A 27564-nucleotide genomic window follows, 5' to 3' on the forward strand; every position below is an offset into this window, starting at 1 on the left:
ATAGTTCTTCCCATAGATCGCCATGGAATGGATGGAGCCATGGGTCAGCAGCAACCACACTGTTACCGTAAGAACTGGCCCTTTTAAAAAGGATTTGCTGACTTTGATTAGTAAAATATTGGGTGCCAGTAACTACCTACAGAATATTTAGGAAAACACTGTAATTATTCACCAATCATTAATGCATCTGCAATACAGTTGGAGATAGTATTTTATTGTCTCAAAGAGTTTATAAGAGGCTAAACACATGAAAGTGGCAGCATATCTCATTATTACTAGTGTCCTTGCCTGTAATACAACCTGTGTTTTTTCTAAATTGTATACATGGCAGATGTATGTGTTTATGATAAACACATTGCCTCATGTAGTAGGATTTTGTATCTAAATCGTTTGTGCTTGGCACTTTGTTAGCTATGTTTTTTCATGTCATATCATCATGAATAATTCATAGTGTATCCCAGTTCCTGATTATGCCTGTTGGCAACTTTTTTAAAGCCAATATCCTTTTTATTCCCATACAGGAATTAAAATATTATACCCCTTCTTGAATTCCCTTCTTAGTGAAGTCTAGCTTTGGGATAATATCTTCTATGACTAACATCCTGGTGAGTCTGACTAGGTTCTTCCATTCCATAACATGGTGGTAGTCTATATATTGGTGGTGGAGGTAGATCTGAGGCAACAGGATTTCTATTCGGTCTGCAGAGGTGCTCATAGGAAGGTGTTGGCACAGGCAACCATAAATGAGCTGATGGTGGAACATCTTGTTTAACTATTGGTGACTTCCGCGATTTGAGCATATCCATTTCCAAATAGCTAAAGAAGTTTTTTCCATGAGAAGTACATTGTGCTCTAAAGAATATCTTGCGATGTTTACAGTAGTAGAAGGCAACTATCAGAACCACTATAATTGTAGTACATATGCCTATTAACAAAGCAGAGAAAATGTTTCTCATCCAGGAATGCCTATCCATAAGTGTAATGAAGGTCCTGTTTGATGTTAAGGATTCGTTCAGTGCTTTAATGATTGGTGAGCAATTTCCACCATATGCAACCTCCTCAATTCGATCAATTTTGTAGGCAGGCAACATTGCCTCAACAAAATGTGGATTTATATTTCCACCAGGCACCCCTAGTTTCCTCAGCACCACCTGTATTTCTTCCTTTGCACACCAGTTGGTCCTTGTGCAAAAAGAATTGTGGTACCAAGTGATCACAGTGGACCCAGGTTTGAGATGAAGTAGTGTCAAGTTGCCAGGACAGCCAGCATTCAAATACTTAGAAAGCTTCTCAAAAAACAAGTTAACTCTTTTCCTGTCTCTCAAAAAGGAATGGTAACTATTTTTTGTCCTTATGGTATAAATATGACAAGGGATACTGGTTGGCCTGAGTATTTCTATTGTGAGGATATTGGATGTCCTCAGCCCTCCTGAATCAGTGGCAAAGAGTAAAAATTCCTGAGGTGAATACTGAAAATCATTATCAAGTGGATAGCCATCCATAGTTTGATAACATGAATTAAACTGTAACCAACTTTCTGAACCTTTTGGCGAACCATCAATTGGGTTTATTCCAAGGATCAACTGGGTTGTATTTCCATCCTCCTCATCATAAAATGTATCTGGAGGTACTGAAAAGGAGAACTTGTGTCCAATTGTTGCTGTTATCCACTTAATGGCATTAACAACTCTTGGGGAGTTGTTTGTCTGACCTACGAAGGAATGAAATAATAGAGAGGAAATGTAGAAAACCAAACTTTCAGTAGTGTGACACTAATGACAAAAGGAATTTGTACAATGTTTGATTATACTAATTTACCTCAAAGAATTTTTTTGAGATAGGCCCAAGTGACTTACTCCCACCCCTGCTGAGTTCTCACTAAGGGAGAAGCCTGGCTCCTGGTTCAAGTGGATCATCCCAGGTGCAATTGTAGCTCAGCCTCCCACTCTGCAGTTTCTGGCATTTGTCAGAGTAGTGGAGGGGAATTGTTAAATCCAGTTGCCCAGAGGGTGAGTGATATGCAAAGGTTATTCTCACTCTACTGGGTTCAATTCTAACTCTCATTTGAAAGAAGAGTTCCCTCGAGGATCCCTACAGCCATCTCAATCCAGCCAACTGTGGATGCTAGGCTTGAGGGGAAGGGCTTGATGATGGCTCTGAGTTTAAGGATCATCAAGGCACAAGGGCTCACAAAACATACATATGTAGCACTTGTAGTGGTTTTGTGAGAGGAAATGTCTGTACACAATCTTCGATGGATCCTTTGTTTCCAACTCTTTGCTCACTGCTCAATACATATTGCACCCTTTATGCTGTTGAACAATTTCATCATTCAAGCCCCTACCAAAAATTCCAAACTGGGGAGATGGGGAGGTAGGGAATACATTGGGATATATTCAAAATTAGCTGCCCTGTTGAATTGAAATTGAAAATGGGCTATGTCATGAACTTGTCAGAATGGTTCAATGTAACATGGCTCTGATGCAGTATATTGTGGGGATTTCATCTTGTGCAAAAGATGGGCCTCTGAGTGAGTGGGAAAATCCAAGTTTTGTTTCTCAGCTGCAGTTAATTAGGAGGCCTGAGAAGATACACCTGTTTATCTGATGAGAGCCTGGTACCAAGGTCAAGCAGGCCTGGGAATGGAGGGGAGAATGGGCCTGTTAGGAGCGAAGACTGGAGAAACCTCAAGAACCATTACCTCATTAGAAAGCCTCCTGATTGACTAAATTAGTATGGTCTGTTACTAGGGTCTTTTCCTTAAGTATAGGGGGTGAAACCTATAGCCTTTGTTCCCCTGGGTTCCATCCAGATGGGTGGTTACCTGAGTGGGGTTCCACTGCCTTTCACTACCCAACTTATGTCTCTCTGGGGAGAAGTGAGACTTTCAACGACTACCTCTTCAAGTAAGTAGGATAGGCTAATTTTGTTATTTTGGTTTGTGTCTTCTGAACTCTCTTGTATGTTTTACCTAAACCCCTGTTTGGGTATGGGTTTTAAGGAATAGTTTTGCTGCTATTAATTGTGCACTTATATCTTATTCAATAAAGCTACTTCTTATTTACCCATGTGTGTTCTTTGCAGGAGTGGAAATTTGGCTCTGAACCTGGTACCTTGGCCACTGACCACTGACTACCATGTTTTGGGGTTGCTTGGGGCTTCAGGATGAGGAGTGCCTGTTTGGCTCATGTCCTTGGAAATCCCTGGCAAAACTATTTCTGGGCTCTGGGTTTCCCCTGACTCAGAGTGGTTACTCAGATTAAGGGGTGGTGGCAGCCTAAGTACTATCTTGCAGGGTAGTTGTTGGTTTGCTCAACCTTGGCAAGGGGAATAAGTTGCCAGGATCAATTGCCCTGGGTTGGGAATTGGGTCCTGGAAATGCACCTAGTGCCTGTTGGGTGGCACTAGGGCATGACAGGCTACAACATTGTTGAGACAGAAATGTAGAGCAAATGATAACAGGTGTGTTTAGCTCCACAATGTGGACAATAATCAGCACTATTCTATAGAAGAGTGACGCCTGGGCTTATACTTTCAAACTTTAAATGACTTACCTATCGGCATGATCTGTGAAACAGGATATAATGGTGTCCGTATTGCTCCTGTACCATGTGGAGACTCATATGAGGTAAAGGTCAAGATGTGTTTATCTGGGTAAAATAATGGAAACGGTAATTACTGTAGTACTGATAAATCTATTAACAAGAAAGTTGTTTGTACGTACACCAACATAACTAAGCATTTCTATTGAATGGAGAGGAGAAAACATTTGCTTTTTGGGATATCTTGCTTTAATACAGTAGTGCTACCATGGTGACATTGGAATTACTAATCATCTCCAGTCCCAAAGTTGGCTCTCAATTCTTTACCTGAATCTATACCTGGCACCACACAAATTCAAATAAGCCATGAAATAGTTAAGGTTTTGAAAGTATACAGCAGGCTTTGGCTGTATAGGTAGTGACTTGTTGATATCAGAGGTGAATCAAGAATGGTTGTGATCTTCAAATATACTCTGGTTTTGCTACTGTGATTTTTACTATTTTTTAAATAGTTTTACTATGTGTATTCACTGCTCCTCTTCCTGTAATATCCCTGGGCAGTGAGCACACATAATAAAACCATAAAAACAATTTAAGCATAATTAAAATCAGATTAAACCAATAAAAACAGTTGAACAACATTGTCAAAAACAGCCATAATATTCGACAACTTCCTCCAAATGTCTGTGTGAACAGATATCTTTTAAAGGTAAAGGTGTCCCCGCACGTATAGTGTGAGTCGTTTCCAACTCTTAGGGTGACGTCTTGCGACATTTACAAGGCAGACCGTATATATGGGGTGGGTTTGCCAGTTCCTTCCCCGGCCTTTCTTTACCCCCCAGCATATGCCGGGTACTCATTTTACTGACCATGGATGGCTGGAAGGATGAGTGGACCTCGACCCCTTTCACTGGAGATTCGACTTCCTCCTTCCGTTGGAATCGAACTCCAGCCATGAGCAGAGCTTCAGCTGCGTTACCGCCACTTACCACTCTGCGCCACGGAGGATCTAGAGGGCTAGATATCTTTTACCCTCATCTAAAAACCATTAGTGAGGAGGATAGCCTTATCTCTGTAGGGAGGGAGTTCCACATGCAGGGGTCAACTGTACAAAAAGCCCTATTCTGTGTTGCCACATAGTCAGTCATGCTCATCAATGGCACTGGGTGATGGGCCTTACCTACAGATTGCAGGCTGTGTGTCAAATATGGGGAGAGGTTCTCTATCTAGTAGCTGGGTCCTATATCATTTAGGACTTTATACTTTAAAGCCAACTCCTTGAATTGAGCCTGGTAGCAAATGGGCAACCAGTGCAGTATATGCAGGATTGGTGTTATGTGATGTCTTCTTGCTATAGCACTCAAAACATACAACATTTAAATAACAATAAATAAATTTCATGGCTTTTGCCTATTTTATTCCCCTTTCCTTCTTAACTGTGGGCTAGATATCTCTGTTGTCCTATTCAAATTACATGCCAGTTATCTATCTGCATGATGGGAATTATTTGGTACCATTATGTATGTCATGTTGGGATAAGCAAGCTTGCATGCTCTTAATAGGAAGATGTCCCCTCTAGCCAGAATGTGGGGATACCCCTATGCTTATTTACTGTGATGTAACTTCCTACTGGTGGGGTTATTTCACTTCTCTTCCTCTTCTTTTGTGAAGAGATGCTGATCTCTTATTACCATAATTCTCTATTAAGCCACAGGAGAGAGAAGCATCCACAGGCTTCTTTCCCAGTTGATCCTAATAATGGACTAAACCTACCTATTTCTATCTTTTCTCTCCAAGCTAGAGCCTATGTTTTCATGAACATATGAAAGGTTGTGAGTAAACATTCTTAATACTTTTTACCAAAGAAGACTGTCTCTGTTGTTCTTTTATTCAGCTAGTCTGTATGAGGGGAAGGTGGGCTGGTTAATTTTCATTCCGCTTTTGTGAAATATATACTTTGCTACGAAATAGAACTACTAAACTTTCTATTTCATTTAAACCAAATAGACTAGGGCAGCCTTTCCCAACTAGTGGGCCACCAGATGTTGTTGGACCGCAATTCCCATCTTTCCTGACCATTGGCAATGCTGGCTGAGGCTGATGGGAGTTATGGTCCAACAACATCTGGTGGCCCACTAGTTGGGAAAGGCTGGACTAGGGATTAGATTCTGTATCCCTCCAGATATTGCTGAACATTGATCATGTTGTCTGAGGCTGATGGGAGTTGAAGTCCATTAGTATCGGGAGGGCCGTAAATTTCCTGTTCCTGATATAGACACTAAAGGGATACAAATTAGCTTTAGGAAATATGAGCAGTGGCTTGAGTAAAAATGATTAGTGGTCAACAAAGGGTTCTATGGTCAAGAGTACAAAAACCCCCACATACAATTGCCTGGAAGTTGGAGCATTAGAATCAGTAGCTCTAAAAATCCAGCCATACTCTTGGAGGCGTCGTTTGTTTCAGTCCAAAAAAGTGTTGACTATCAAGAGTGGGGAGGGGTGCTGAAGATGCTGGTCTGGTTGGGCAGAGATGGCCTCCTTAGTTTTGTTCACTATTGTTTTTAAACTTCTAGGGTCTGACTGAGGGAGAAGGAAACGACCAAATTCCATATTTTTATTTATCAGTACTAAAGAAAGAGCTTCCAACTTTCAGGTAAAAAAATTAAACAGATCGGGGCAAGACTTGAAAAGGATTGGCAACTTAGCTTATGAATGCACTTTCTTTACAATATCCTCATATCCACTGTAATTAGGATTGCCATATTGCCCGGTTAGCCGGGTTTTAGCCAGATTCTATCCATGCCACCCGGTGCCCCCTTAGTCCATTAGGTGGCCCGGATTCTCAGCTTTCATTTTTTAAAAAAGGCTAGTCTCTAGCCCTTGTGGATCCAGAGATAGAAGGCAAAACGTGGAGGCAGTTTTCTGCCCATTTTGCCCAGACTTCCAATGCAAAGTGAAGTTTTCACCATAGAGATGACCAGGGCTTTAGAGCGACACCAGTCTCCGCTCATAAAGTCCATAATTCTATGTCACTTCCTTGCTTTTTCTTTTAGAGCTTTGGTGGGTGCATGTGCTGCTCGTGAGTAATTTTTTGTTGCTACCGCAGCCTCCCTTTGCTTGGTCAGGTTGCTATGATGAATCCAGGGGATGGTGTTTCTCGCGTGTGAGCCGAGTAGTGCTGCTGGCCCTGAGGGGTGGGGAAGACTGGCAGTTCCTGAGTCCCAGGCAATGTTCAGCCCAAAGGGATCAATGTAAGAGCATATTTTAGTCATAGAGAAGGTCCTGCTAATCTCTTGTCTAGTCTACAAAATCAAGTCTAAAATCCTTTCACAATTTCTGTAAAAGATTTGAAACCTTTTATCTTGAATAAGTCTAATATCACACCAATGTTCTACATAGACTTTGATTCGTAGTTTATAATAACATTCTCCCGCGTAGTGCACTGCTACAAACTGCATTGATCACATATTATAGCCATTCTGCCCGTGTTATCCTATAGGCTTTTTTCAACGGAGCTAAAAAGATGAGGAGTAAACATTAAATGTAGAGGGACAAAATATATCTTTTTAGAGAAACAGAATAAATGTGTTGATTACTATAGTAGACTGTATGATCAGATTGACTCTTTAGATATACTTTTAAATGTATTTTAGATGTACTTTTTGAGACTAGTAAACTTGTTTCATTTACAGTGCAATCCAATACATGTCTACTCAAGTAGGCTCCATTGGGTTCACTCCCTGAGATTTACTCCCAGGTAAGTGTGTATTGGATTGCAGCCTTAATTATTTTTTATGTTTGTTAGATTTTCTATGTATATATTTTTTAAAAAAAGAGATATGTGTAGTAACTCAAATAGGTTTTGTTCATTTTGTTTCACTACGTTATAGAGGATATTATCAGAATTTCCCTTAACGCCTGAAATATATTGTTATTGTTCCCAGTTAAGGCTATTCTGCCTGCCTCATTTAGCATAGATGTTCAGTGTAAAGTTTCACATATATGAGAGACATTTTACAGTCTTCTGTACAGACCAACATCACGGTGTTGCAATACAGAATTAGTAAGCTACAACAGATGTTAAAGAACTATAAGGAACAAAATCAGCAGGGAAATAATATTTACAGAGTTAGACCAGTAGCACAATGGATTTAGATCTAGAACTTATCTTATAGTATTTCTAAAATTATTATCTGAATTTTGACTTGTGTTTAACAGTGGAAGGGCAGGATATAAATCCTCTTAATAAATAACTATTCCATAGTATTGGAAACTAAAGTCTAGGCATTTAAGGCTGAAAATATAAGTTTTTTTTTTAAAGATTCCTCATATCATCCCCCAGTTTTTGGTGGTAATTACTAGACACAAAAACAAAACAACTGGACAATGCAACCATTCATATACTTAATTTACATAATTGCATAGTATGCAAATTAGCCTGCCCGGATTTGTGGAACTGGAATATGGCAACCCTAACTATAACCACCCATGCTATGTATACCTAATAGTTTTATTGCCTGTTTGATCAATCATTTAAAAAGCAACTGCAAAATTCCCATTTTTCTTCTCTCAAATTCTATACAGTCTGGGATATCCTTAAATATTATTATGTGGGAAGAAATGTGTTCAGTGGTAAGCCACCATAATATCACCAGATGAAAATCAGCGGGTGGGAGAGCCATACTCAGTATGAAGAAACCTGATTTTAAAAGTGTAGAACCTAGCCAATGGTTACACAAGAATATTAAACTTTAGTTATTACATGTTTCTTTATATTTTTAATATTTCATTTCCTAAGGTAAAGGCTGTTTCAGTGTTGAACACATTGGGAACTATGTTGGGAACTGTGTAACAGTGTTACCCACTGTTTTGACTTTTTTCTTAAAGAATATACTGCCAGCTTCCACAAATAAATGAATAGTTTCTCTGGAGCATTATAAAATTAACTGCCACAAGATCTGGTAGGATTGCCAGGTCAAAAGCATCCCCAACCCTGAGATTTCAGGGGCAGGCCCTAGTGGTGTCATAGTGGGTGGCTATAGTGATGTCATAGGGGACAGCCCCTAGTGATGTCATTAAACATGATACATTAAGCATCAATCACAGTTGCTTGGAGCACACCACTCAAACAAACAAAAATTTCTGATTGGAAATTAAGATAGAAATCTTAGCTAAATGAGGGTGTTTCTAGGTCCAGCTGAAGAAACAGGCTCATTCCTTCTCACCTGCTTAGAGAGCTTGAGTAATGAACATTTAATCTAGCCTACTTGCTTCTGGCAAGAAGGTTTAAGTGCCCTTAGGCCAGGCCTGTCACCAAAAGGCCATTGTAGGAAGAAGGGAGCCTAATGTTGTGGAGATATTAGATGGGAGCACTCAGGAATAATGATGGATGTCCCTGAAGGCTGCTATTCTAAACACACTTACTAAGGGACAAAGCCCCATAGAACTCGACAGGACTTACTTCTGATTAAATATTGTTAGGATTGTGCTGTTGATAAGGATTGTTTAGGGATCCTCTGCAATTATAACAAAGCAGGGTTGGCAACTACCTGCCTGGAATGCCCTGCCTGCCTTTTAACATGGCTGCTCCAAACTTCTTTACAGACTTGACCCTTCACTGCAGAGAGAGGTTTGAGAAATGAGTAAGAGTTAAGAAGATTCTCTACACTTTCCTGCCTATCTGTGGGCTGCTATTAACTCACTTTGACAACCATCCCAATTCCAGTGAGTAATAATTGCCAGAGGGAAAACACACATGGTTTGGTCTACCTTCACAGGCAGTAGATTAGAAACAACAATTGAAGCCACACTTCCCAGTATGTGAATTCTCTTTTACCACTATTAGGAAAGAAATAAACATCATGCAAATAACAAGGTGCATCAGCAGTGGGTTCAAGGGGGTTGAGATGACCACATGGAACCATTGTTGCTTCTTCTATGGATGTAAGGGAGTAAGGTCAAAGGTAACTGGAATGCAAATAAAAAAAGAAAAACAAAAGACAGTGATGATTTCCTAAATGCCATACCACACCAACCACAACAAGATTCCTATGAGTAAGACAGAAAACATAGCATTCCACAACCAGTGAGGGTTCCTAACTAAAACTAAAAAAAACCTGGCAGCCAGTTAGCCAAGGTCACAAAAATCCCCATGCAGCACAATCTAACCCAAGTGCTGCAGTTAGTGCAGAATGCTACAACACGAGTGAGACCCTATCAGCACACAATACTTCTGTTCTGAAATCTGCACTGGTTGCCCATTTGCTACCAGGCCAAGTTCAAGATGTGCTTTCCATGTTATGAGTGCCATGTAGTACATGTTCTGCTCTTGTAAGAAATAGTACCTACACTTTGGAAGTTAAGCAGGCACCTTCATTGTACTCATTTTGGCACCTGCTAAAAACATTTTTGTTTAGGCAAGCCTGCCCAGGCATGTAGAAGCTATTATGTTTTTTATATCTGTTTTTAACTCACTGTTGGTTTTATTATTTTGAATGTTTTTAAATTCCTGTCTTTAACTGTTTTTGCCAATAATTTTATTGTTTTAATTCCTTTTATAAACCATTTTGAGGTTGTTGTTTTTTTACAATAAAGCAGTATATAAATGTTGTAAATAAAATAAATAAATTTTGGCGTCAATGTGGCCCTTGGTTCTCTTTCCTCTTTTGTACTGACTCAGGCCATTTGGTACCATCTAGCTCAGTACTGATGACATGGATTAGCATTGGCTCTCCAGGATTCCAGAGGTTGAATTTTGGACCTTTGCATGCAAAGTATCTGCCCTACCACTGAGCTACAGCCCTATTTAAAAAGTATCTTTTAAAATTGTTCTTTCCAATTCATGAATGAATGCACATTATACCGAGGGCAGATACACACCATTCATTTAAAGCACATTCAACATACATTTGAAGCACAGGAATCCCACTATAGAATCCTGGGAACTGTAATTTAAGGGTGGTGGGAACTGGGGACAATGACTTCACTTCCCAGGATTCTTAAGGGGAAGTTATGCACTTTGAATGTAAGTTGGATGTGCTTTAAATGTATTATGTGAATCTGCATTACTTACATATAAATCATGTTAGTTAAAATGGAAATAAGCTACCAAATGTACTTGGTGAGCATGGGCTACGCATCATCTCTCATCCAATCTGCCTCTCAGGGTGAAAACAACAAAGGGGGACCATGACCACCTCAAAGAAGAAGGGCACATGTAAAATGTTGTGGTAATAATAATTTGTAAATAATAATTTACTACCATAGTGTGAAATCAGATACATATAAAGACATGAAATGAAATGCGTTGCCTTCAAGTTGATCCTGACTTATGGCCACCCTATGAATAGGATTTTCATGGTAAGTGGTATTCAGAGGTGGGTTACCATTGCCTTTCTCTGAGGCTGAGAGGCAGTGATTGGCCCAAGGTCACCCAGTGAGCTTTACGGATGTGTGGGGATTTGAACCCTGGTCTCCCAGGTCGTAGTCCACCACACCACACACAGTATGAAGAAATATTTATATCAGCATGAATGTCAAAGATGTTCATTATTCACACAACCTGGAAATATTCCACACACTGGAGATGTAAAAATACATACACCCCATACAATAGTTTATTGTCAAAACCAGTTGCCCACTGCAGAACATTTTTTTTAAAAAAGCATGAGTTTCTTGCCAAATAAAAGTAGTGACACCTAAGTAAGTCCTGTCTGCTTTAAAAAAAGGATTGCAGGGGGAGAGAACACAGTCCTTTTCTATGTTCAGTCAAAAGTTGCATTAATTTACAGCACATTCCGAACCATGTCTACTCAAAAGTAAGTCATACTGAATTCAATGGGGTTAACTCCCAGGTATGTGGAATTAGTATTGCAGCTTTACTCCCAGAAAAATTTCATATTGGGAAGGTTTTCAAAGCAGGTTATGAATAAGACAATTATGCTGCCTTCTTCAACAGTCAGGTAAAATTTAAAGTTGTTTGACTCCTTAATTAGAAAAGTATAACAAAAAGTATAACACTGCAGCATGTACACTTTTAAAAACTTCTGTTCAAAAATTATTTGAAAGATAAAAAGTATAATATACAATTTTTGCAAGTAATTAAAAAAACCCTGCATGTACACTCTTATGCCTACCAAGATCCTGCTGTGATCTTCTGTTGTAGTGCAATCCTATGCATATTTACTCAGAAGCAAGTCTCAATCCGGTACAGAGAAAGGTATATATCTATTGAATTCTTGATGTGAGGCAAGCAGGAAAAGGAAACTGTTCTCAGAATCTGAAATGAGGTTTAGCTATTGCTATTGTCAGTCACAACCCTGACTTCACTTATTGGATAAAAACCTGAAAGGGGAGGGATTAGAGCAGCTGGTACTAACAGAAGGGCCCCCCTGACATTCTGGTTTATATCTTTTGAACTAGACCACCTAGAAACTTAATTTTTTAAAAAATGAAAGCTAAGTGTAGATTAAGGTGAGTCATCCAGAGACTTGGAGAGGACTACAAAAAACTGGAGTCTCCAGGCAAAAACCGGACACCTGGCAACCCTAAGATCTGGTGATGGCCACTAACTTAGGGCTTATCCAAACGGAGAAGGATAATCCACGGTTTCCATATTCAGTTTGTCATCTGATAGTCCTCACTTTGCCTTTTAGTTTGCTCTTTTGCAATTTAAAAAAATGCTTTTTTGCACCCACACACGCAGTGGTAAGACCCCTACATTCTTTTTGCTTTTTCCAAGCTCCGTGTCTAAAACCTCCGCCTATCAACCAATTGGTGAGCAAAAAAATGATGTATGCTGCTCTCCCCCTTTGCAACGAAGCACAATATGGCTGTAAAGGAGTTCTCGCCGGCGGAAGGAAAGGGAGAAGGAGGGGGGTGGTCGGTTTCAACCTGCCTCTGGAAAGCTTTGTCAATTTCATTCTACTGGCTGGGTTTTTTGCTTCAAATCATTTCGCTGCGGGAAGGAAAGGGAGAAGGAGGGGTGTGTGACATGTTTCTTGCTTTTTTGGAGAAATAAGTGTAATTGCCAGCGTGTGTATCTCCTTAAATATCCATAAAGGCAGAAAAGCATACATTCGTTTAAGCTTAATATCACAAATACAAACAAGAAAGGGGCTGCTGGTCGGTTTCATGCCTGCCTCTGGAAAGCTTTGTCAATTTCATTCTTTATGGTTCTCCAGTCTCTAAGGAGATACACATGCTGGCAATTGCACTTATTTCTCCAAAAAAGCAAGAAACGTGTCACACACCCCTCCTTCTCCCTTTCCTTCCTGCGGCGAAATGATTTGAAACAAAAACCCCAGCGAGTAGAATGAAATTGACAAAGCTTTCCAGAGGCAGGCATGAAACCGACCAGCAGCCCCTTTCTCACTTGCTGTGCGTTGCAGATCTCACCCAGAGCGGCCACCCAGTTTGCAGGCTGGCAAAAAATAAAATGCATCTGTGCAGTAGTTGCAGACCCCCCCAACACCCCACCATTGCGATGATTGGTTCAATTTTCCCGAACTTATTCTCACACATGTGCAAAAGTGCAGATACGTGATTGGCTGGAATGAGGAAAAGGGGCAAGGGGAAATGCCCAAGAACCACCCATCAGCTGTAAAGTCCGCGGTATTGCATCCTACCTCCTGAAGGCACAGTGGATGATTCCCGATTTTAAACAGCAAATCGCATTTTTGCTGGTATTGCAAGGAGCGGATTTTACCTGCGAAAATGCGTAACAGTGCGAGACGTCATTTGGACGACTGACAAATAATGAACACACATAGCGGGCGTGTCACACATTTTGCAGTCGTCTGAATGAGCCCTTAGACTGCAATCTAAACCTCCATTACACCAAGCTGAGGGGGTTTGGAGTGGAGGCATCCTTCCACTTGCTTCCATTTGCCACTGCCAACAGAGTGATGCATTACTCTGCCACTGCTAAGGAAGGGGAAGAAATTCAGTTCAGCTTACATTTAAAAACAAATCTATCAAAGTCACACGTTCCAAAACATTATGAGAACTGAATCACAGCCATCCTTCAAAATTCACACATACCCAAATTTTGCAAGGCAGTGAAACTAATATACAAAAATGCATTATGCTAGGATAAATTGCTTGCACAAATGTCCACATTAGTTAAAACTGCATACAAAGCTGTGTTTATTGGGAGAAATCCACACTAAAATGCTGGAGAATTTTCCTGAGGATTCTTTTTAAATTGCTGCAGAAATGTGGAGAACTGAATTTAAGATTGTAAAAATGAGAAACTGAGAGAACTGAAATTGACAGATATGCCCATCCTTAGCTGGCACAGACTCCTCCCTTTCATCTGCTGAATGTGAGGGCAGACAGATAGCCTGGCAGCAGTATCTCTATTAACACAGCCTGGTGGATAGCTACAAATTGGGGTGTTCTGAGGACAGTGCTGGGCTGGCCACTGTCCTGGCCCAGGATCCAGTGGTTCCCGAGCTGCTCTCACAGCTGATGCCAGCTAGCGTTAGGCTCAAGCACTGCATTTGTGTGAAGCTGGAGAGGGATCAGGTCCTGTTTGCCTTCCCCCCTCCCACCTTCTACTGCCATGAGTGGCTGAGCAGCGGCTGTGGTGGCAGCTCTGCAGAACCTTGGCAGCAGCACATTTGGATTCAGGTCTTAGATTATATCAATAGGGATTAGGCAAATGGCTACAGCCATAATAGCAAAATGGAATCATTGGGAGAAACTTCTGGTCCAGCCTTCCCAGAAGCATCTGGTTGGCTGCTGTTGAAAAGAGAATGCTGGACAAGCATTTGGTTTGATCCAGCATGACTCTTCTTATTATGGAATTATTTACTTCTCTTTTCCCATAGGGATAAAAGTGTTTTATGAAGACATTTTAATTTATTGTCCATTCTGTGAGACCTAATTATATTTGTGATAAGCTACAAATGGATGAGGATGAAATTGAAAAGAAATTGCAACACCTGAAACTCAACTGTTTTTCCCTCCCGACCCCGTACCAGTGCCTTGGCAGAAGTGCATGTGAGCCTTTGGCATGAGCCAAAGGACATGCAATTCACAGCCTGAAATGTAGGAGCTGGGTGACTGAGGAGTAGCTTCTCATTTCCACCATGCATGGACACCAACCAGAAACATATGAGAAGGCACCAGCAAGCTTCAGGTGGCTATCAAAGGCCCTTTGGGGTTATCCTATTGTGTTGGCCTATGGACAAGGTTGCATCTTTTTTAATCGTGTTTGGGGGATGCCTAGAAATCATTTAGGATAGGGTGTTGCTCTCTTTCTCTTTTTGTAGCAACTATTATAAGTATCCCTGGGAGACCAGGGTTCGAATCCCTACATAGCCATGAAGCTCACTGGGTGACCTTGGGCCAGTCACTGCCTCTCAGCCTCATGAAAACCCTATTCATAGGGTCGCCATAAGTCGGAATTGACTTGAGGACAGTACATTTAAATTTTTACTTACATTTCTATTCATTTTAAAATGTTCTTTGGCAGTTAATTATGCTGGTTACTTATTTGCCCTGAATCCCTGAATACTAGTTAGAATATGTGGTGATGATGAGAATCCCTTTAATTCTTCTAGCTGGGGCACATTTTTTCATATTTCTCATTGTCTGTTCAGATTTCTAGCTCTTAAGTGTGTAGGATGTAGGATTGGTGAGAGCACCTTTTAGTCCTTAGGAAAGCTTTCTTTTGACCCTCCTATGTTATGATTTTGCTGTCTTACTTTGTTTTGTTTGCGGATTTATTTTTGGTATTTAATGATACTCTACTGTGTATTTTGTTGTTTTTAATATGCTATTCACTACTTTGGGGGCCTTTGGGCCAAAAAGTGGTACATAAATAATTGTAGTAGCAGCAGCAGCAGCAGCAGCAGCAGCAGCAGCAGCAGTGAGATCTGGTATGAGTCACTTAAACGGGATCAAAAAATAACACACCAGTAGTTAATAAACAGCTTACCTTGTAACCCGTGGTACAAAGTAGCAACAGAGAATCCACTTTGTTTGGCTATATTTTTATTGGAAGTAATAATTGACTCATCCATCAGTTCTAAAGTAGACTCCATGGTAATCTGGAAGTTGATTTTGGTTACAAATGAGCTATCCAAGCTTAAATTACTTGTGTCTAGTTGTAAAGCATCAGGGTATGCCATGTGAGTTCTAATAACACTGCTGTCATAAGAGCTAAATTCATCAGTAGTGAATAATAACATGGGGGTGCCAGCAAATTCTGTAGGGTGGGTAAGCAGCAAAGCATCATAAGAATACCACTCAGATGTCTGACTCATTCCATAAGACAGGCCATCTTCAAGAAGGAACCTGCTACTTGAAATGGAAGTACTGGATGATGCAACAAAAATTAAATGTGATTGTTTTTTCCATAGGAGAGTGTTCATGTGGGTTGTAGTAAGAGCTGATACTTTGTTTTTTGTAAATAAAAGTCTGTCTGTCTCTAGAACAGTCATAAAAGACTCTGATGTGTGAGTGTGTGTCTTAATTACCTCTGGGTTAACCTTTTTCGTTTCAGACAATAATTCTTCCATGGGTAATATGTTACTAAGTCCAAATGATATTTGCAATTCTTCTGGTGTTGATAATGACAGGGAGGAAAACAGTGATGGGATGTTGTTTGTTCTAGATAAGAATCCAAATTCTAACAAATGGGCAAACAAGGATATACTGAACTGCTGAATGCTATACATTGCCAAGGCTGAAGGATTGTCACTGTAATACAGCTGACATGATGGCCTTGTGTCAGTAAGCAATCCAAGCATTTGGGCAGAAGCACTGCTTATAGCTGGAGAATCAAGTGTTGATGTAATGCCAATCAAGTTGAAACCTGTATTCCAGCTAGGTACTTCCATCTGCATAGTGGTACATGGTGAAGACATAAATGTCTCTGAGGCATGTTTGTAGTTGCTGAGTAGGTCTTGGTTCTGAGAGCTACCATCTGTTGAAAGCAAAGAAATTACAACGCTGGAAAATGGCAATCTAGATGTTGCTCTTAGATTCATCAATGTTGACATGGATGGCAGAGGAAGTTTTGCAATATGAATGGTGTCTTCAGATACTAATCCAGATGCTGTTAGCTGTGCATATGGGTCACTATAATCTAGACTTCTTGTTATTTCTCCTGACAAGGGTGCTAGAGATGCTCTTCTAGAAGGAGTTACCCCTAGTAAAGCAGAAGTGTTCATGTGGGTTTTGCTGATTAGCATGGAAAAGCCTAAGTGATATAGTGTGGAACAATGCTTTGGCTTGGATTTCTTAGGTATTGAATACACATCTTGTTGTGGCACTTGAGAATGTAATTGCTCTGATATTGGTGGTGTTCTGGAAGACACTTTACCCTCAAATTCTGTTGATGCTGACATCAGAGAAGGTGAAAGTTCAGAAGAGAGATACTGAAAAATGGTAGATGCTGTTGTTTTTCTCTGAACATTCAGTAATATTTGCATGTCCATGGGCCCCAAATCCTTTTGGCTTATTACAGACTGAAAAAAAGCATCCTTATAAGTGGCAATAGGTGTTTTGGTGGCTTCATACAAAGGTGATGAACTCTCACTAGGTCTTATAACAGACTGTGTGTGTAGCAGAGTGGCTGACAAAATGGTTAAAGTCTCCATTTTGGTTGGTTTCAGTACAAGTCCTGGGGTGGCCATTAATTGCCTCCTCTGCCGCTCTCTTGAATGCTTTTTTTCATTGCCTTCTTTCTTAAGTATTCTCCAGCCAGCAATTTCATATCCCAGCAGTTGTGAGAGATGGTTTGACTCCACATTGTGTTGTAGAACTTGTACTAATTCATAGAGCATAGCAAACTCTCCAGTCCCAACTAGCCAGCAGAGTCCTACATAATGGTTTTTCGTAGTGTTGAGGTATCTAATGTCTTCAGCTAATATGGTTACATTCCAAAAATGTTTATTAAATACACTTTTGAATGGAGTAAGTATCAATGAGAAAGGATCCAAATGCAGATATTCTGCCATGGTACAAATGAGAGACAGTCGCTTCTGAATTTCTAAAGAAGTATTTGCATGGATTATGATCTCAGCAAAGATGACCGACACTCCTGTTTCACACAGTGCTCCAGAACAGATACTGAAAACCCTGGAAAATACACCATTAAAATACTTTGGCACTAACAAGGTTACTTTATTTATATAGGTATTTATTTAGAAAAAATTATAAACCAAAGATACATAAAACAATATAGAATATGCAGATAAATCAGCAAAATGTAAAAGCAAATAATACATCATATATCTGGATAGGCCTGTTGAACTGTTTAAAGCAGGCATCTAAATCAATATAGTGAGGGTGCTTATCTAATGCTAATAGGCAGTGCTGCAGTGATGACAGACTGACTCTACAGCTATGGAATTAATTCTAATGCACTTGTAAAAATGCAAGCTCTGCAGACTGAAGCAGTCAAGTAGGCACAAATGGGGCAAGGTAATATTTCAAATAAACTGGTCCCAAGCAATTAAGGGCTTTATGCACTAATAGGAAAACCTTGAACTTGGCCAGGTAACAAATTAGCAGCCAGTTCAGATCTTTGAGCAGAAGTGCAATATGCTGGCAGGATCTCACTCCGGTCAGCCATCATGGGGCAGCATTCTGCATTAGCTGCAGTTTCTGGACCAACTGCCTGGAAAGCCTCACCTAGAATGCATTGAAGTAATGGTCATCCATTAGGCCCAGCCTCCAAGAGGTCTTCTGTATCTTTAAAAGTTGTGCAGGGGGAAGGGAGAATTTCACCTTGTGGTTTTTACCATTACAGTGTTGCAAGAAACCCTGCACTTGGCTGAATTGTCTCTTCTCTTAAAGATACAGAATCATTCTCAGGCTCTGAGCCTGGCAACCCTATCCTTCTGAAAGAACGCAACCTCATCTAGGGCAGGCAATAAGCCAATTTCGTGGACATGGGAACAACTCACCTACAGAGCCTTGCCAGAGTTCAAGCTCAGTTTATTTTCCCTCATCCAGCACACTACTGCATCCAGGCACTGATCCACAGCCTGAACAGCTTCCTGATTCAGATGTTATGGAGAAACAGAGTTGAGTGTCATCAGCATTCTGATGGCACCTTGTCCAAAATCTCCTAATAACCACTTCCAATAGTCCCTGCTACACACAATAGCATAACTGCCACGTGGGCAAAAAGCACTCTCCCAGTGCTACTCTCTGGACTGGAACCACTGTAATGCAGTGTGCCACCTTTCCTATCCCATGCAGCCTGTCCTGTGGGATACCATGGTCAATGGCACCAAAAGCTGCAGAGAGACTGAGAAGAAGAACATTCCCCTTGTCTCATTCTCAATAATGGTCATCCATTAGGCTGATCATGGCCAATTCAATCCCATGGCCAGACCTGAACCCTGATTGGAATGGGTTTAAATAATTAGTACAGTCAAATAATGTTTGCAGTTGCCTTCCGCTCACCCTCTCCACCACTTTCCTTAAAAAGGGAGTATTTGTAACTAGTCAGTAGTTAGTCCAAACCAATGGGTTCAAAGCTGGCTTCTTTACGACTGGCTGTACCACTGCCTCTTTTTCAAGATGAAAGGAATCACTCTTTCACGCAATGAAGCATTAATCATGCTCCATACCTAACCAGTCAAACCTCCTCTGCTAGCTTTCATAAACTACTAGAAGGACAGGACTCAGGACTCAGGAGGGCACTTAGAGCTGTAAGCACCTTGTCCACACATCAGACTGCATAAACTGGAAAGTGACCTCACAACACATCGCAGGTGTGGCACTGGACACTTTGATCCAAACTGCAAGAACATCTAGACCTTCTAGCCCAATAGTATTTCCTTGTATGTATGTTTAGGATGGCAACCTTGAAAGCAGAGTTTGTGGCTCACAAACCAGATTAATTGTCCGGGAAAGCTTTAGCCTCTTCCTTACCATTAACACAGAAAGTTTTATTGATGTAAAACATTTATATACCACTTAATCATTTGCATTTCTAAATCCTTCTCCATATTCCATTATCTATAAACTACTTGGGCTTGTACTTGGCTGATACTATCTTTAAAAAGCAAATAACTTTGTTTTGAAATAGGACATTGCATAACCATTGCACTTTAATCAATAAATTCTCCATCATGCACCAGTTTGATCTCTTCTCTCTGCCTACTTACCATTTCTGGTGCTGCCCTGCTTTCTTTATTTTTTAAAATACTGCCTCTAGTCTAGATGAGCCAAAACTATGCACCTTGTAATTTCTGTGTATGGTTGTTAAGACACTGGCCATATAGCAAGCAAACACTCTACCAAAATAAGCACCTAACTCCCCTGTATTTTCACTGGTCTGCTGACTCAGTCAGAGAATATACAAGGTGTCAAATCCTCTCTAGGCCAGGTCACAGCTAATTGAAGCCATTTGAGAAATGACTGCTTAGTATGATGTGCAGGCTCCAGAAGAGGAGATTGCAACCACTTTGCTCTTCCCCAGCTGTTCTGTTGCTGTGCTGAATTGTGTTGAGCTGAGCTAAGCCATGGTTAGTCAAGAGAGAGCTAAACCACAAGCCTGGTGGGGTGGGAAACTAATGCTGCTGGCAGGGCTACAACAAAAGCTTTAAAAGACACCTCTCACTGTAAACACAGTTCCCTCACATGTGAACAAAACTTTCTGTGAGTTCAGCAATTAGTACAGAAATCATTATATTTGGCACTTGAGTATAACCTCTGACTATGGGCCAATTCCTTACTTCTTTACCCTGCAAGAAATTAAGAATTCCACTTCTATTCTTGCTTCTGTCTGACCTCTCATTCCAAAATATTAATTTGCTTGGATCCAGCACAGCCCTTCCACAAATGGAATGAGTCCTTCTGTTTGCGAAGGGGGCTTGGATCCAGCAGAGCTTCTATGAACAGAAATGGAAGGAAGTAAATTTTGCTGATTCCATCTGCAGCCACCTGTGCCTACCTCTCATGCTCTTTCAGAGGGTTCCACAACCCCCCAGAGCAGATGGAGGGGACTGCAGGTAGAAAGAGGGAAGTGAGATCCAAGAGTGCCCTGTTCTGTGAATGGAACTCTGGATCCAACCCACGTTCTTTTTCTGACTTTGTTTTGAATAACTTACATATATTTTTGCATCAATTTCAGAATAAATCAAATAAAGATGAATTTAGTCAAATTCATTTATTTTTGGAGGTTCTTGCAACTTACATGTCATAGTTTTGGTTTGGGCCCACTTCCTTTTCATGGACAAAAACACTGTTGTGAACATGAAGTGCAAAATTTGCACCTGCTGTTGGTGTTTTCCAGCCACATGCCTCTCCATATGCAATGACAGTTAGACGGTATTCTCCACTCTCCTCCACCATTGGCAGCCCTTGAAGAGTATTTGTGTTCGGATTATATTCCAGCCATTTTGGCAAAGCCGAACCACTAGCCAGAGTAACCTGTTTAATTTAAAAGAGTTGGGGGTGGGGAGACAGAATATATAATGATGATAATAAAGAATAACATAAATAATAAATAATAACAAGAATAATATTTCCACATGCATCACATTAGATGCAACATGGCTGTTTGTTTCAGAATCATAACATGTAAAAATTGTATTTGGTACTCTTTTAATTTGCCTGGTTTATGGAACCACAGATGATTGTCCAAACAAGTGGATGGTAATGGTGAATCCTGATAATCATACCACATTTCCTAGTTATTAGCTCCAGGAAACATCTACCAGTCATTCTGGCCATTAACAAGCAATTTCTGGAACAAAGGAAGGTTGTCCAGTCTCACTGCAGTGCTCTGAATAACTAGAATTAGGTTTTTCAGGGTGAAACGAGATGTGTTAGGGGCAGACCCATGTCTTTAAATGACCATCAAGTATCTGTAAAATGAAGTATACATGAGTCAGTTTCAAATGGTTCCCCCACTATTTTACAGTTTTCAAATGCTTTTCCCCCACCCCACTTTATCAATTTTGTTTATTATTTAAAAGATCAATGTACCAGCAATCTTTATGAGAAGTCAGAGGTCTGCTATCATAATGCCTAATTCTGCCCTAAGATGTGGTTGTTTTAGATAGCTCATTTCAAGCAGCTGTCTTGCAGAGCTGCCATTGCAGGTTTCACACAAGGGAGGGCAAGATTCTCAGCAAGGTTTAAAGGGCTGCTCTTGGATATATTTCAGATACAAGAGACTAAACCTCAGTAATACTGTGGCTTTATTTCCAAGTGAACATTCAAAGGATTGTTCTGATAATTGCTAAGAATCAGCATATTTTAAAAGGCTATGCTTCTGTGTTTATACCTCATAATAACTACAATGGTGCTATCAACACAAGTTGAACAGTCATTCGAACTACCCTAACTCAGTGTGCATAGCCATCAAGGTGACCAGAAATATAGGTGTTCCTGAGGAAGAAGCATACGTGGTCTGAAATAACAGGGAGAAATAACTCCAGCATCATATTTTTCAATTGAACAAAACCATTTAAATACTGTGGCTAGTACTGGATATGATTCTTACTAGCATACTCTAGATGCACATTACCTTGTAGTGAGTTATTTTCCCTTGAAAAGCAAATGGTGATATGGGATAAGAGAACAGTCTCCCCGCAACTGCTCTTGCATCTTGAACTCCTCGAAGGATGTATATTTGTTCACATGTGCTATGTGGCTCCTTGGCAACAACAGCAGGCCTGATTGTGCTAAGAGATACCAGGGTGAAGAGCAAGGACGGAGCTGTGAAAACTTGCCTGTCCAGCAGCAAAATGGCACCAAAGTCAAGACAGATGTGATAGATAGCAGTGTGGCTGACTAGGGCATCCATATTACAGTCTGTATAATAGTCGAGTAAGGTAGAACTTACAGGTCAGAACTGCAGAAAAACAAAAGCATTTTCAAAGTTAACTAGGCAGGAAACCTTTAAAAACCATACAAAACATTACATTATTGAGCAACCATGCATTTAATATTATGCAAGCACAATGACCAATTTTACAAAATTATAACCACCTTTAAAAATAAGCCAGATGCTCAGTGTTTGATTCAGATAAGGTTACTTTACTTGAAAATCATTCTATAATGTCACCTATTTCCTTTTGAGATTATGACAGTGTTTCCCCGGTTCATCTCTCTTGTCACGATAAAGAAAGCCAGTTTGGTATCTAGGAGATGAAATGCTATACTAGGGCCCCTTGAGGGGGGTCTTCAACTAACATCTTAATAAAAGAAATTCAAGTCAACTGAATTTAGCTATTCGCTACTGGGGATTTTTATACTTGATTTAGAGATATGAGACTTGGAAGGGTAGGGACACATTACTGGCTTAAAACAAGTGATGCTGAGAAATTAAAATATTCCTAAACAGCTCCTTATGTAGTAACAGAAAATTAGTGAGTGACCTATGCTTTCTTTCCTTCTGATTCAGGGTCCATTCATATTATCTGAATGTAGGGACAGAATACATACAGGGGGGAGCAGTTGATGTGACTACCTTTGTTCCTTTCACATAAACTCTGTCACTTCTACTTTAGAAAATCCCAAGCAGCCTTATGTGACTGTGGCTAGAAAAGGCAACCTGCAAGGAGAAGTCCACTTTAAAGGTGGATACAGGCAACCATTACAGCTCATCATAGTAAAATTATTATCTATATTATCTTACCAATCATTAGAGAATGTTACCGCTACTTCATTTCCCCAGATACCTGGTCAGAGGCAGAAACTGTCTTCACTAATTAGATGACCAATAACTGCCAAGTGGCTTATGTAATGAATAGCATGGTAATTTACCACTTGGTTAATGGTTGTCTGTATCCACCCTGTATGCAGTGAAAAAAATGTTGCTTAGTCCCCATTTCTGCACTTCTCTGATCAGTAGTGGGATGATTGTGGATTTTAAAGAAATACTTACATCCCATCTTTCCTCCAGTGAGCTCAAGGTGACATACATGGTTCTCTCTGTCCTCATTTTATCCTCACAACAACCCTGTTAGGTAGGTCACAGTGAGAGACAGTGACTGGCCCAAGGTCACTCAGTGGGCTTCATAGGTAAGTGGGGATCTGAACCGTGGTCTCCCAGGGCCTAGTCTAGCACTCTAACCACTATACCGTACTGGCTCTTATGGATGAATGATGCAGACAACTGGCTTCCCATGGGGGTTTATGTGCCCTTGCCACTATATATTGTTGTGGGTGAATATAGACTACTAAATTCTCCTCAAAAATTTGTTGCCTTTTGAATGGTTATACTATATTGGCTGTCTTCATATAGCCATGTGGAGCAATTGTTTACTGCTGCTACCATTTTACAGACGGGGTAGGTAACAGAGCGTGAGAGAAACTGTCTGTCTCAATGTCACCAGAAGAATTATTTTTGGGATTTCAGTCCAGATCTAGTGGATCCAAATCCAGTTTATTAAAAAGATTTCTTATCAGTGTGGTAGTAAGGAGAGCTCCTATTGCCCATTTCCCCTAGTATTGATTGTCAAGTGGCTAAGTGCAAATAGGGTTTGGAGACTTGGAGATGCTGCTCATCCTGCTCCTTTGCCTTTCAGAGTGTGCTAGGAAGAGGCCTTTGTGTTCATGTTGCCTGGTTACTCTTAGATACATCTGCATACTGCTTCTCTTGTTACTAGACCTTTTCAAAGCCAATTTATTCCTTTGAGGAAACAGATACATGTTTGTGATGAGATGACAATGAATTCCTGCATGTGATTAGCAGCATGTTCCTGTCTTTGAGTTGTATCCTCTGAGTTGGATGGGATTCCTCCTAAATCCCCTCGCTATAGTGAGGAAACAATTATGCAAATATAGACCACATTCACACCATACATTTATGCCACTATTACTGCACTTTAAACAATTATGGGTTTCCCCCAAGAATCCTGGGAAGTGTAGTTTGTGAAGGGGGCTGGGAGTTGTTAGGAGGCTCCTATTCTCCTCAGAGAGCTACAGTTCCTTGAGTAGTTCCCAAGAAACTCTGATAATTGTAGCTCTATGAGGGGAACAGGGGTCAGCTAACAACTCTCATCATCCTTAACAAACTACAGTTCCCAGCATACTTTGGGGGAAGCCATGACTGTTTAAAGGAGAATAATAGTGGAATGGGATTCTCCGTGGTGCAGAGTGGTAAGCGGCGGTAACGCAGCAGAAGCTCTGCTCACGGCCGGAGTTCAATTCCAACGAAAGGAGGAAGTCGAATCTCTGGTGAAAGGGGTCAAGGTCCACTCAGCCTTCCATCCATCCGTGGTTGGTAAAATGAGTACCCGGCATATGCCGGGGGGGGGGTAAAGAAAGGCCGGAGAAGGAACTGGCAATCCCACCCCATATATATGGTCTGCCTTGTAAACGTCGCAAGACGTCACCCTAAGAGTTGGAAACTACTCTCACTATAAGTGCGGGGACACCTTTACCTTTACCTTTAATAGTGGAATAAATGTAGAGTGTAAATGCAGCCATAATGATGCTCTTGCTTGATGGGAGGCTACCACAGGTGTAACTCCATTAGCATAAGTGTGTGTGTTTGCAGAGGGGAAAACTGGGTGGACTTAGAGACATGGCAAGGGAGGGTTGGATGTTAATTTTATATTATATTATATTTATTTAGCAAAATTTATATACTTCTTAATAAATATATATGTGTAGTTCACATAAAATGGTATAAGATATTAATTAAAAACAGCATTAAAAACAGACTGTAAGACAGTAGCCAGCATGGTATAGTGGTTCAAATGTTGGAGTAGGACCTGGGAGACCAGTGTTCAAATCTCTGCTCACCCATGAAGTTGACTGGGTGACCCTTGGCCAGTCGCTGCCTCACAGCCTAACCTACCTTACAGGGCTGTTGTGAGAATAAAATGGGGAGGGGGAGAACCATGTGTGCCAACTTGAGCTCCGTGAAGGAAAGGTGGGATATAATATAAACAAACAACATATAATAATTATCAAAATATAAATAAAACCAACAACTTACAAAACAAATGTACCTAATAAAAATGACATGTTACATTGTTTGATTAAATTATGTATATACCTTACCTTTCTATTAAAATGTCCAGGGCAGCTTACAAAAGTTAAAAATAATAAAATAATAATAATAATAATAATTCAAGACAACAACAGATAAAATACAATAGCAATGAGTCTAAAATATATAAAAGAGCAGCTAAAGAATGGAAAAAAAGTTACAAATTTAAGTTTCATCCAGAGCATCTTGGCACTAAACAGTTTTTTCAGGTAGGTCAGTCAAAAGCAAAATTAAATCAGCAACTATCCACCAAATATTTGTTGTTGTTGTTTTCCAAAGGAAGACTTTAACCTTACGGTGAAAGATCATTAAAGAAAGCACAAGGAGAGCCTTCCTAGGAAGAGAGTTCCAAAGGCTTGGCACAACCACAGAGGAGGCTCTCTTCTTAGTTTGAACCAAGCCCACTTCCGATGTTTATGGAACACACTAGATGGCCACCATTGATTGCCTTAATAAACTGGCAGGCTTGTATGGGAAAAGGCATTCCCTCAGATATCTCAATTACTCACTATTGCAGTGGGCTTTAAAGATAATGGCTAGCACTTTGAGTCAGGCCCCGAAACAAATCAGAAGCCAACACAGTTGTTTCAACAAGGCTATTACGTTCTCCCAGTACCTGGTGTTAAAATCCTATGTCATTCAGAGGCTGGTCCTTCTCTTTACAATGACATAACATTACACCTGCAGAAGAGGAGGTAGCCTGCTAAAATACTCTCACTCAAGTAAACAGAGAGTCCAAATAAATGACCACCACATCCTTCCTCTTTGCCCCCCACAGCCATAATGGATAAGATTCTGACTAACTGTACAAGTAAACATGGGACAGCATCAAGGTGACATAAGACCTACTCGGATGCCTCGGGACACATATACTAGCATGTATAACAAGGAACCATTTCCCCCCAATGTCTAGAGAACTAGAAGTGCCCAAGTGGCAACTTGCTGATGGGAACTTTGGTGATAGAACACCTTGCCCAAATTATGAACACCTGCTAGGCAGTTAGAACAGAGAGAGAGAGAGAGAGAGAGAGAGAGAGAGAGAATGCAAATGGTCTTCTAAGAACCCTTGCAGGAACCCTCATCATTAACTCCTACCAGGAACCTCCGTTCCTGCAATTGTGACCGTAATGGTAAAATACTCCACATAGATAAGCAAGGGGAAAGGGTCACCAGGGAGGGGGAGTGCATGCTCCCACAGCAGAACATCTGCACCTCTTCCATTTCCCGTTGCCCCGAGAAAGTGATGGATGTGTAGAGCACTCTACTCTTTCCCCCTTCTTCGCCCTCCTCTTCCAGGAATCTGTATACTGGTTGCCTGCTTGTGAGTAATGAGGAGACATCATAGGTGGGTGGCAGTGGAAGCAGCTGTCAGCGTTGCTGCATTTGCTTCCGCTTCTGTCCTTGTGCTGGAGTCTTTGCTGCTGGAAAGGCATAGGATCATGACCCTGCTGAGCCAGCCTTAGTCCTGGCGGAGTAGCTGGTTGTCCAGTGTAGCAGGACTATCTGGTTATCCTGCCTGCATTCTGACAATGGCAAAGAAGAGACAACATAAAAGCATGGGACAAATGAAAACCTTAATTTTAAGCACAGCCCTAAATATTGTTTTTCTTTTCTTCTACTAAAGGCCAGCTTGAGCCACACCTTCTCCTAAAACAGGTCCTATCCTGCAAATAGGGGAACCCTCAAGGCATAGTTTATATTCCAGTACCATTTTGCTTCACACCCAAAGCAGCTGAAGACAAAACCCTATTTTTTTAGTTGATCCTACAGTAAATGTACAATCTGGATTCACAAAAACAGAAATAAGAATAGAGCATTCGTTAAAAGTCTGTATGTTCTTGGGAACCTGAGTCATGTGGTAATTAATATATTCCAACTGTATCTCAGTAGATTTGCATTTAAAACTAGTTTAGCACTGGTTCACACATGCAATGTGTGTATGTTTTGCATGCAGTAGGAAGTGAAAGCAAGCCTCAGGCTCACATCCCACCCACCCCCTTTGTAGAATGCTTCGAAATAGAGGCAGGTCTACAGATGTACTAT

General features: G+C 40.6%; 1 protein-coding gene across 1 annotated transcript; it reads right to left on the reverse strand.

Moving 5' to 3' along the window:
• Nucleotides 1-462: 462 nt before the first annotated feature.
• LOC133390026 (uncharacterized) lies at nt 463-22778 on the reverse strand. Its single transcript, XM_061637865.1, has 6 exons — nt 22509-22778; nt 22045-22371; nt 20707-20942; nt 15487-17633; nt 3555-3650; nt 463-1711 (listed from the first exon to the last, which is right to left on the reverse strand). Exons 2-6 carry the CDS (start codon nt 22321-22323, stop codon nt 558-560), a joined length of 3912 nt encoding a protein of 1303 aa, XP_061493849.1. The 5' UTR covers nt 22324-22371; nt 22509-22778; the 3' UTR covers nt 463-557.
• Between the last annotated feature and the right edge of the window lie 4786 nt (nt 22779-27564).

Source organism: Rhineura floridana, chromosome 8 (genome assembly GCF_030035675.1).
Source record: "Rhineura floridana isolate rRhiFlo1 chromosome 8, rRhiFlo1.hap2, whole genome shotgun sequence".
Classification (NCBI taxonomy): domain Eukaryota; kingdom Metazoa; phylum Chordata; class Lepidosauria; order Squamata; family Rhineuridae; genus Rhineura; species Rhineura floridana.